Here is a 12,370-nt window from a genome sequence, read left to right as displayed (position 1 = left end):
ATGTTTAAAGACCAACTGGGCGACACTATGGAAGTGTATATAGACGATATGCTCGTCCAATCCAAACAAGCAAATGATCACGTCCAACACTTGTCAGAAGCTTTCGACGTTCTACGAAGGTATGTCATGAAATTAAATCCTACTAAGTGTACATTTGGAGTGTTTGTAGGAAAGTTCCTAGGGTACGTTGTAACACAACGAGGAATCGAGGCTAGCCCGGATCAAATAAGGGCCCTCATCAATATCCAATCCTCAAGGAACGTCAAAGAAGTGCAGAAATTAACCGGTTGCGTGGCCACGTTGAATCGCTTCATATCCCGGTCGTATGAGAGATGTCACTTATTCTACGACGTCCTGAGGAAGAATAAAGGCTTCGACTAGTAGCAGAAGCATGAAGATGCGCTACAAGAACTCAAAAAATACCTAGCGTCACCACCGCTGCTGTCAAAGCCTAACGACGGAGAGACGTTGCAACTTTATCTTGCTATGAGCGGTGTATCCATCAGCACTATCCTGACGCGAGAAGCAGAAAGTTAGCAGCTCCCAATCTATTACGTCAGTGTGTCTCTACTAGATGCAGCGACCAGGTATTCTTCATTGGAAAAACTCATCCTAGCTACATTAGTTGCTGTTAAAAAACTTAGACACTATTTTGAGACACATACTGTTATTGTTATGACTAACTACCCTGTCAAATCTGTCTTCCGACATCCTGAGTTGACAGGACACATGAGTAAGTGGGCGATAGCGCTCAGTGCATACGATATTCGGTTTCGGCCCAGAACAACATTAAGTCACAGGCACTGGCAGATTTTGTGGCGGACTTTAGCCCAGAACTAGAGAAATTCACAAATGACGAAGTCGCACAAATTAACCATGTAAACTGTGAACCTTGGATATTATTTGTTGACGGATCCTCTAATTTTCATGGTGCAGGTCTAGGTGTTGTGCTAAAGTCGCCACAAGGGGGCAAGGTAGTACGAGCCATTTGCTGTGAATTCAGAGCAATGAACAATGAGGCCGAGTACGAAGCACTTATAGCGGGAATGACGTTAGGAGAAGACATGGGAGCAAAGACGTTAAAAGTCTTCAGCGACTCACTGCTAATAGTTAGCCAAATCAAAGGAGAATTCGCGGCGAAAGATTCTAAAATGGCTATGTACTTAGAGATAGGTGAGCGAAAGAGTAAACTATTTAACCCATTTGACATTTTGCAGATACCAAGAGACCAGAATACGCAGGCAGACGCACTGGCCAACCTTGGATCCTCCTTGAGGGACATTTTATTCACTTCAGTCCCTATAGTCCATCTAGCAAATCCTGCAGTCACTAGGAATGATGAAGAAATCGTCGCCACAATGACTGAACGTCTTCAAGACGACGGCAACAACGATCCTAACGCTGATCATGATGTCGCAAATAATAAAGTCAAACCACAACAACGAATGACCTCGATAGTGAGGAGGTAAGTGTCAGTTGGACAAAACCATTTTATGACTATCTTACTAACGACATACTTCCAGCAGATAAGGCAGAATCACGCAGAGTTCGATTTAAAGCATCACGATACGTGCTCATTCAAGGAGTATTGTTCAAAAAGTCTGCTGCAGGCCCCTACCTACGTTGTTTGGAAAAAGATTAGTGGAAGCAAGTCATAGAGGACCTACATGAAGGGACATGTGAAAACCACTCAGGAGGACGTAGCTTATCGAACAGAGCATTGCGTATGGGCTACTATTGGCCTACAATGAAAGAAGACGCATTAAGGTACATCAGCAAATGCGATAGCTGTCAACGACACGCAAGTATGACGCATAAACCCTATGGGATTTTACATCCTTCTTTAACACCTTGGCCTTTCATAAAATGGGGAATGGATATAGTTGGTAAATTACCTCCAACCCCAGGTCCAAAAGGTCTTTATGTTGGCACTAACTGATTACTTTTCTAAATGGATAGAAGCAGATTCTTTTCAACAGGTGCACGACAAGCAAGTGATTTCTTTTATATATACTAACATAATTTGCAGGTTTGGTGTCCCATCCGAAATAATATGCGACAATGGGTCGCAGTTTACTAGCAATAAAACGAGGCATTTCTGTGACGAATGGAACATAACGTTGTTCACGTTAACGCCAAGGTATCCGCAAGCCAACGGACAGGCTGAGCCTAGCAACAAGACGATCATCGGTACCTTGAAGAAGCGACTTACAGCCAAGAAGGGAAATTGGGCAGAGGCACTGCCTTCCATCTTATGGGCTAATCGCACGACACTACGCACTACGACAGGAGAAACGCCGTTTTCGTTAGTATATGGGTGTGAAGCTGTTCTGCCATCCGAAGTGAACGTCCCGACCGCTAGATATGGTTTAATGACGGAGCAGCAGAACTACAACGAGCTTGTCAGCGATCTGGATACCATTGAGGAGTTGCACGACGCAACGTTAGTACGTATAGCGGCTCAACAGCAAATAGTCGCAAGGAGTTTGAACAAAAATGTTCAAGCAAAATCCTTCGTTGAAGGTGATTGGGTCCTAAGGAAAGTGTTTCAAAACACACAAGAGGTTAACGCCGGCAAGTTAGGACTTAAATGGGAAGGACCATACCAAATTAGTAAAGTAGTAGGCAATCGAGCCTACCAGTTGGTCCGACGTGACGGAAGCTTCGTACCACGTAGTTCGAACGCTACTCATATCAAGCAGTATTTCTTCTAGCTAAGTTATTTGTTACGTTATCTTTACAGTATGTAAGAAATAAATGACACTGCTATCATGTCAACGTCGCTAGTTGTTAGCGACCTTAGTGTTATCTCACTGTGTTTTGTTGTCTTCAGGAAAGTCACTCCCGTCTGTTTCAATAACGTCGCAACGGTCTTACGACGTGACAAGTAGACATTTCCTTTATTACGCAGTAAAATAAAAGTGACCTTGTCACTACCTACAGCCTTTCAGTTTTCCTTACTTTAATAAATGTATCACGACGGATGTTGTTTATGCCGATTTTGTACCAAGTACTAAAAAGGTTTAGGTGCCAACAACGAGATCATCATACTAATAACAATCGACATGATAAATGAAATAAATTGCGTAAAGAGTAAAACAATGAAGAAAACAAGAAATTGTTGACGCGGAAAACCCAAAAGGGAAAAACCGCGGGTGATGCTCCTGATCACCAATCCACTAATATGACACCAACGTAGATGTTCGCAATAGTAGCCAGTTACAATTGTGATGATACTTAGAATGCTTAGAGAGGAGAAAGATATGTGTGTAAATCTAGGAAGATGATGGGAGAGATGATAGAGAGAGTAGATTAACTAGGGTTACATCAGATTACAAAATACATATATATATATATTCCTAAAAAGATACTCCCAGCTGCTGTTAAGTTGTTCCGCAATATATGGTCCATGTCAGCGCAATCCCGAATATCTCTCAACTGACGGAATGACGCCAGGCAACGTCCTATGACTTGGTCAATCCCCTTTTTTCAGCCAACTGCCACGTCTCTCTGCAAATTTGAAATAAACATTACGCCCGCCAAAACGCACGAGATTCGAGGGCCCAACAATTGCCCCTGATTTGACGCGTGTCTGGAAGCCAGTTGTAAGAAAACCGTCAATCATCATGTTGGGGAAACCGCCCACTTTCTCCATCTCTACACGCCTCTCTATTTAAAAGACCCCCATCATCAACTCTGTCCTTTCACATCCTTACTTTTTACCAACTTACTTCTCTCTCCTCATTAAAACCCACTCTCCCTCTTCAAACGGCTACTTCCTCAGGCGATTTCTTCAACTTCTTGAGGACCCAAGAACCAGGTAACTCCTTCTTCCAAATCTTTCCGAATTACTTTCTTTAAATGGCTCCCAAAGAAAATCTTCCCAAGATTAGGAAATCAAAAAGAACTTCAAAAATGGCAGAAAGTTCAGATGAAGTAGTTATTTTAGAAACAGGCGTCATTGGGGGAAAGAGTATTGCTAGCGAATTCACCGAAGAAGATGTAATCACTTTAATAGAAAAATTTGGGTTGCCTGAAAAATGTCAAACGAGAATTCCCGACGGAGAGCAACGACCTGATGATTGCCCCGTCGGTTGGGTAGTTTTGTATGAATATCCTTTCAAGATTGGGTACTCCCTTCCCTTTAACCCCCTCATGACTCAACTCTTAACTACCATGCAAGTCAGTCCAGGCCAAATTATGCCACTTGTTTGGCGTGTAGTCCATGTGATTAACAAACTGACTCAAGATGCAAACATAGAATTTACTTTGGAAGACCTCCTATATATGTATGAAATTAAGAGGGTAGAGGTTTCTAGGTACACATTTTTATTAAAACCGGGGAAACAATCTTTAGTGGAGAATTCTGGGGCTAACAACAGAGGATGGAAAAAGAGATATTTTTTTGTAGAAAAGGACTCTTTGGGGAAAAGCTTTAGCTACTTACATGACGGATGGAACTCTGAAGGTACTTAACTTCTTTTAGTATGCTTCCTCCTACTTGCGCTGTTGATACCGTCTAATTTTTTTTGTGATTGCAGAAATATTACCCTTGCTAGTAGAAGACTCGCCCCTCAGCAAAGCAAAAATCAACCAATTACTCAAGAAGTACTCGGCTAAAGAAAGGACGTTCCGCAACAAGTTTGAATTGACGCCGTCAGAAAGTGACGTCTTGCCCCAGTCTACAGAAGAACATACTACCAACACCAGTCCCTCCATGGCGTCAGGTAATGCACCTTTTTATATTTGTCCCGTCGCTTTCCTTATTTTTCTTGACACTGACGACACCAAGCGTCTTCCAGAAAACACCATGTCCACAAGATCTAAGACCCCAACTGTCGGCCTTTCCGAAGCGGAAATGTTGGAACGGGCCAGGAAGAGGAAATTGGCCGCAAGTGCCTCTGCAGTGACGCCGTCATCCATGGGTGCTCCCAAGGTTGCTAGGACGGCACCTCCAACTGAAACTCCTAAGCAAGCCAAGACGCCTCTCGCAGAGGGAGAGACTTTCACCATCTCCCTCCCCAAGAACTTCTGTGAAATCACTGCTCCGACAATCTTTCCGTCGGCAGAAAAGCTCGCGTTCCCCGCGCCTTAACGTCGCCTAGCAAGTATGCCCCTGATTACGGTGGCAAACGAAGGACTAGCCCTGCAAATACATGTAAGCTATCCAACACAATTCATGTCACTTGAATGTTTTAAAGAAATACCTACTGACGTTGAATACTTGTGCAGGCTACTCAGAACTCTTTGGCACTTCGTTCTGCTGCTCTCACTTTAGAGAAGGAATGCAAGACGCTTCGTGACAAGTTGGATAGGTCCTCGGCGACGCTGACGGCAGCGGAGAAGAAGATAACAGAGCTGTCTGGAGAATTGGCCAAGGAAAAGAGCCAAAATGCTGGTCATGTGGCTAACTTGGCGTCAATGAAGGAGGAGACGGACGCCACAATAGACAGCCTCCGCGAGGAGCTGATGGACGCTGCTAGCCGGTACACTTGGAAGACCAAGGCTCGGCTGATGAAGCAGTTCTTGGAGGGGCAGACGTCGAAATGGACGCCTGAAGCGGACATCCAGCAATTCCTGGAGGTGTTTGGGACGCCGGAAGACCTGATTCCTGAAGGTGAGAATAGCGCTGACGTCATGGCGACAGCAGATTCTGGCGTCAATGCTGAAGCTGACGGCGCCACTTGACTCTCTCTGGTTCCTGCAAGGTGCTGCGTCACCAGTAATCATTAGTTAACCTTTGTAATAGTTGTTTTAAGGTGCTATGTCACCGAAACTTTGTGTTTTGTGATGTTTTTGTTGCAGTACTTTGTCTTACTTTGTATGTTTTTTAAAACAATGTTGTGTTATGTTCAAGAATTATGCTATGTTGATGTGACGCCATGGTGTGTTTGTTTGCAATGAATGTTGTTTACGTTTAATTCATGAACACCAACATGTATGTATGTGCAATGTTGTAAGGTACCTTAGTAATGTAAGCCAAGTGATGTTTTGGTTGCAATGAAGGGATAGTTGCCACTTCCAACTAAACACACTAGTCTGGCTGATGTCATAGATGTAACGGTCGTAGGAATTGGACGAGGAAGAACGTCCGTCTGACCATGTGGGGATTCCCCCTGTACGTTTGTAGCGTAACTGTAGAATGTTTGTCTTTGACGACGTCAATGCCTGACGTCATGCTTTTTATTTGTACAATGAATGAGCCTATAATACTGTCAATACAACTCACACAAGAATGTTAGTAAAGAAAATGACACAAAACATATTAGAAACTAGATGAAACGACATTATGGCATGTTAAGTACAATGTTGCCTATTCTAACTATTTAGTACATGTCGACATATTGCTCAAAAATAGTAACGCTTGAGGTGAACGGCGTTCCAGCTTCTTGGTATGGGTTTGCCGTCTTTGGTACATATACGATAGGCGCCATTGCCTACTACTTTCTGAATCTTGTACGGGCCTTCTCATGCTGGTGCTAACTTTCCTGCATTGAGCTCTTTAGTATTTTGAAAGACTTCCCTCAAGACCCAATCTCCGACGCTGAATGTTTTAGCCTTGACGTTCTTATTAAAGCTCCTGGCCACTATCTGCTGTTGCGACGCCATTCGAACAAAGGCTGCCTCCCTTAATTCTTCACTCGTCACGATGTCATGACTTAGCTCTTCGTCATTCCTGTCTGGTGTCAGTAACCCATAACGTGATGTCGGGACACGTACCTCAGGGGGAAGGACAGCTTCGCACCCATAGACTAAGGAGAAAGGAGTTTGCCCCGTCGCCGTCCTGGGAGTAGTTCTGTTTGCCCACAGAATTGCGGGAGCTCCTCCGCCCATTTACCTTTGGCTGCTTTGAGACGCCTCTTGATGACTTTGAGGATTGATTTATTGCTAGACTTGGCCTGACCGTTGGTCTGCGGATATCTGGGCGTCGCGGTGCTGAGTTGTATGTTCCACTTAGCCAAGAAATTTCTCGTGGGCGTGCTTATGAATTGAGAACCGTTGTCACAGATGATTTCAGAAGGGATGCCGAACCTGCATATGATGTTACGCCATAATAACCTCTTATCGCGTACCTGGGTGAAGGAGTCAGCCTCGATCCATTTGGAGAAATAATCTGTCAATGCTAACATGAACACCTTTTGCCCCGGTGCTTAAGGAAGTTTTCCGACGATGTCCATTCCCCACCTCATGAAGGGCCAAGGGGTGATAGTGGGGTGTAGCCTTCTGCAGGTTTGTGTGACATGCGGCATGTCGCTGGCAGGCGTCGCATTCTTAGCGTATTCGACGGCGTCCTGTCGTAACGTGGCCAAAATATCCCATGCGTAAAGTTCCTGTTTGACAGGCTGCGTCCTCCCGAATGATTGCCGCAACATCCGTCGTGCATCTCTGTAACACTTGCCGGCATTCGTCGCCGTCAGAGACATCTTAGGTATGGTCCTGCAATGGACTTCCAAAGAGTATACCGTCAAGTAAAACATACATAGAGCCCTGAATCGTACCTTTCTGGCTTGCACTGTCTTCGGGAGGATGCCATCCTTAAGATATTGGATGAACGGGGTCTGCCAGCTTGTTGAGCAGTAGCAGCATTACTGACGTCAATGTCGTTAACGTCCGTCGCGAGTCGTTGACTTTATCAGCTGTGGTTGCTTTGTGGACCGCTGGCGCCGACAGATGACTATAGGTATGCTTTTGAACCCTGACTTTCTCATGGCTGACCCAATGTTTGCCAATGCATCTGCTTGCGTGTTTTGGTCCCTGGGAATCTGAAAGATGTCAAATTTGTCAAACAATTTTACCTTTGACTGGACAGCGTCCAAATAGCCGTCATTTTGGAGTCTTTGGCGGCAAATTCCCCTTTTATTTGGCTGACGATGAGCAATGAATCACTATACGCTTCTACTTCAGTAGCTTTTAAGTCTTTAGCCAATGTTAATCCTGCTAACAGCGCCTCGTACTCTGCCTCGTTGTTGGTAGCTTTGAAGTCGCAACTGATAGCTCGGGCTATGATGTCCCCTTGTGGCGACTTTAGCAATACGCCTAAACCGGCACCCCGAAAGTTGGAAGATCCATCTACATGCAAGATCCATTTACTGTTAGTGTATTAACCTCAAGCATACTTACCTCTGTTTGGGCTATTGCTTCTATGTAGGGCTAAAGTCGCCACAAAATCCGCTAATGCTTGCGACTTTACGCTGTCCGAGGTTGATAAGTGATGTCGTAGCTGCTAACGTTATTGCCCACTTGCTCATTCTGCCGTTAGTTCTGGATGCCTTAGAATAGACTTGACGGGATAGTTAGTTTTGACACAGATAGAATGTGCTTCAAAATAATGTTTTAATTTTTTGGACGCCTTACTATTGCCAGGACAAGTTTTTCAGAGAGGAATACCTGGTTTCGGCGTCGACCAAGGACTTACTTACATAGTACACTGGCAATTGCCCGTCTTGTCCTTCTCTGGCTAGGACGCACTACCGATGATTCGCTGACGGCGACATACAGCTGTAATGGCTCGTCGGCTACTGGCTTTGACAGCAATGTGGCGTCATGAGGTATTGCTTGAGATCTTGGAGCCTGCTCGTGTTCTGGCGTCCAATTAAATCCTTTGTTTTTCTTTAGGACGTCGTAGAACAATCGACATTTGTCGGAAGACTTAGAGATGAAGCGATTCAACGCAGCGACACGTCCTGTTAATTTCTGCACTTCCTTCACGTTTCGCGGCGATTGAATGTTGAGGATAGCCTTGATTTGATCTGGGCTAGCCTCTATGCCCGTTCGTGACAATGTACCCTAAAAATTTACCTGCAGACACTCCAAAAGAACACTTGTGGGATTAAGTTTCATGCCATACCTTCAATGACGTCGAATGATTGTTTAATGTGACACATGGTCATGGGAATTTTTAGATTTGACCAACATGTCATCTATGTAACCTCCATGGTGTCCCCTAGCTGATCTTTGAACATGGCGTTGACCAGTCGTTGATAGGTTGCGCCAGCGTTCTTCAGTCCGAACGGCATGACCTTGTAGCAATAAATGCCACGATCGGTGACGAATGACGTCTTCTCTTGATCTTCAGGATGCATGAGTATTTGATTGTACCCTGAGAAGGCGTCCATGAATGACAGCAACTCATGTCCCGCTCTCAGGGACCGCATCAATGTGCGGCAGGGGAAATGAGTCTTTGGGACATGCCTTGTTGAGGTCAGTGAAGTCTATGCAGACCCTCCACTTCCCGTTTTTCTTACCTACAACAACGACGTTAGCTAACCAATCAGGATATTTTACTTCCCTTACCTTACCAGTGTCAATCAACTTTTGTACTTCGTCGTTGATAATTTGATTTCGCTTAGGGGCGAACTTGCGTCTCTTCGTTTGACCGGTTTGTATTTGGGTCAACGTTGAGCTTGTGTGTGATCACGTCAGGATCTATCCCTGTGACGTCCTCATGGGACCATGCAAAACAGTCAGCGTTAGTTTTAAGAAAATCTATTACCTGTTGACGGACGTCGGGGGATAAGGCGGCCCCTATTTTGACCGTTTGATCTGGCCTGCTGGGTCCAAGATGACCTCGTCTACTTGCTGCTCGTCGAAGTCTTGTTCCCCCAACGTCCCTGTCTGTAATTGCTATGCTTCCGATTTTCTTGGCTTCAAGGACGTCTTGTAGCATTCCTTCGCGATCCGTCTGTCCCCTTTGATTTCCTGCACTCCCCACTTGGTAGGGAATTTCAGAGATTGGTGGAATGACGAAGGGACAGCCTTCATGCTATGGATCCATGGCCTGCCTAAAATCACATTATAAGAAGAAGGGCAGTCAATGACATAAAACTTAGTTGGCATGTTAACTCCCTTGGCGAAGGTGGGCAGGGTCACTTCTCCCATGGTGTGCTTGGATTCTCCGCTGAATCCACAAGGACGGTAGATTTGCGGATGACGTCACGTTCATCGATCCCCATGTCCTCTAGACGCCTCTCATCAGGATGTTGCTGAACTGCCATTGTCCACTAACACACTTTTAGCAAGCAATTACTGACAGTTAGAGATATTACCAGACCGTCATGGTGTATGTCTCTGTCGTCGCCGAGATCGGCGTCATCGAAGGTGATTGGCATGGCCTCCAATTCGACGTCACGGGGGGACGAGTTCCTTGGGACGCGTTTGATTCAGACCGTCTCTTGCATGCCGCTTAGCCTATGCAGAATATGTTTCAGTCCACGATATCTGAACCACCACTAATGACATTAATTACCTTGACGTGCGGCGGGACGACGCGGTTGACGTCGGTCGTCATTTTTTGACACCGTCTGCTTACGTTTCTCCGTCAGCAAGTCCTTTAGGTACCCTTGCTTCAGCAGGTGGGACACTTCTCGCCTCAGAGCGACACATTCGTCAGTGTGATGCCTATGGTCTCCATGGAACTCGCACCATTTGGATTTGTCGCGATGGGCCGTCGATTTTTCATTCCTGAAAGGCCATTTAACAGCAGAACCTAAAGAATGTAAAGTATTAATGATACCTCCCATAGTGACGTTGAAGCCATATTCGCTTAGCTTGGGGGGAGACCGGGATCATTCCCATCATTGACTGGCCCGTCATGACGGACGCTATGGACCTGCTGCGGGGCTCATAAGGCTTTTGACGCCAGGACGCTTGCTTGTTGGACGTTGCCTTCCGGCTGTCAGCATTGGCATAAGCCTTTCTGGACTGCATGTCTTCCTCCAGCCTAATTTGGGCCAACGCTTTGGCTTGAGCATCTTCGAACGTCGGACATGGATATTTGGTCAGCTCCTTATCGAGGTCTGATTCCTCGTCCAAGCCACGTCTGAACGCCTCGATGGCCGTCCTAGCATCGCAATTCGGGATGGGAACCTTTTCCCTGTTAAACCTGTTTACAAATTCTTTAAGAGACTCGTCAGATTTTTGCACAATCCTATGTAAGTCGCTAGCTTGTTTTTCCATTTTGCGACTACTAGCAAATTGCATATTAAAAGCATTAACCAATTGAGCAAAGGAAGAGATAGTCCCGTTATTGAGATTAATGAACCACTGCAAAGCTGGCCCAGTCAGCGTAGAGCCAAATCCCTTGCACATGCATGCTTCCCGCATATTCTTCGGGATTGAGATGGTAATCATTCTTTGCTTGTACTGAGCGACATGGTCGTTGGGATCTGTGGTGCCGTCGTACAGCTTCATGGATGGGACAGAGAACCTCTTGGGCACCTCGATCAACGCGATGGGATCTGCAAAAGGAGAATCAGCATAACTGTTAGGAGTAGCTTTTTCCATAGGCCTGGGGACACCAGGGATGCGAGCGATCATGTCTTCAGTTTGCTGGAGACGCTGCTGGATAGGATCATCAAGACGGCCTTGGGCAAATCTTTCGAGGGATCAACACCGTCATTCTCGCCGCCGTCAGCATCTTCCTTTTCCGAATCATCAGCATCTTCGAGATCAACATGATTCCAGGGGTCTCAACCCTTCGCCGTCCAGATTTTGCATCCTGGAGACGCCACGGACATTACGAGGCTTCCCCTTGACGTCTTCTTGGCGGATTTCAAGCTTTGGATCTCCATGCACGACGCGACATAGCTTTCCTTCAACGTCGCCATCTCCGCCTTGACGCGATTGAGTTCGTCAATAACTTCCTGGGTGGTAACCCATTGTCCTGCCATAGCAAATACGAAAAGATGGAAGAGTATGGAAAAATAAAATGAAAAGATGTGATTGCCAATAAACGTATAAAGATCTTGCTGTGGCCCCACGGTGGGCGCCAAATTGTTTATGCCGATTTTGTACCAAGTACTAAAAAGGTTTAGGTGCCAACAACGAGATCATCATACTAATAACAATCGACATGATAAATGAAATAAATTGCGTAAAGATTAAAAATGAAGAAAACAAGAAATTGTTGACGCGGAAAACCCAAAAGGGAAAAACCGCGGGTGATGCTCCTGATCACCAATCCACTAATATGACACCAACGTACATGTTCGCAATAGTAGCCAGTTACAATTGTGATGATACTTAGAATGCTTAGAGAGGAGAAAGATATGTGTGTAAATCTAGGAAGATGATGGTAGAGATGATAGAGAGAGTAGATTAACTAGGGTTACATCAGATTACAAAATACATATATATATTCCTAAAAAGATACTCCCAGCTGCCGTTAAGTTGTTCCGCAATATATGGTCCATGTCAGCGCAATCCCGAATATCTCTCAACTGACGGAATGACGCCAGGCAACGTCCTATGACTTGGTCATCCCCCTTTTTTCAGCCAACTGCCACATCTCTCTGCAAATTTGAAATAAACATTACGCCTGCCAAAAGGCACGAGATTCGAGGGCCCAACAGATGTCTTGCCATTAAGTGCC

At 45.4% G+C, this 12,370-nt stretch overlaps 1 protein-coding gene across 1 annotated transcript; it reads right to left on the bottom strand.

Annotated features, from left to right (window-relative positions):
• Window positions 1-9,866: 9,866 nt before the first annotated feature.
• LOC104893751 (uncharacterized) lies at window positions 9,867-11,316 on the bottom strand. Its single transcript, XM_057393319.1, has 3 exons — window positions 10,610-11,316; window positions 10,247-10,461; window positions 9,867-9,988 (listed from the first exon to the last, which is right to left on the bottom strand). The coding sequence occupies exons 1-3, from the start codon at window positions 11,314-11,316 to the stop codon at window positions 9,867-9,869; spliced, it is 1,044 nt and encodes a 347-aa protein (XP_057249302.1).
• Window positions 11,317-12,370: the final 1,054 nt, after the last annotated feature.

This window comes from Beta vulgaris, chromosome 3 (genome assembly GCF_026745355.1).
Source record: "Beta vulgaris subsp. vulgaris cultivar EL10 chromosome 3, EL10.2, whole genome shotgun sequence".
Classification (NCBI taxonomy): Eukaryota; Viridiplantae; Streptophyta; class Magnoliopsida; order Caryophyllales; family Amaranthaceae; genus Beta; species Beta vulgaris.
The sequence above is the reverse complement of the archived record's forward strand: the minus strand, read 5'-3'. Positions and strand labels throughout refer to the sequence as shown.

Coding starts and splice junctions, on each gene's coding strand:
- LOC104893751 (XM_057393319.1), bottom strand. CDS start 11,316: ATGATCGCTCGCATCCCTGGTGTCCCCAGGCCTATGGAAAAAGCTACT. Junction 10,462..10,609: donor CCTTATGAGCCCCGCAGCAG/GTCCATAGCGTC, acceptor ATGGCCTTTCAG/GAATGAAAAATCGACGGCCC. Junction 9,989..10,246: donor TCGTCCCGCCGCACGTCAAG/GTAATTAATGTC, acceptor GGACAATGGCAG/TTCAGCAACATCCTGATGAG.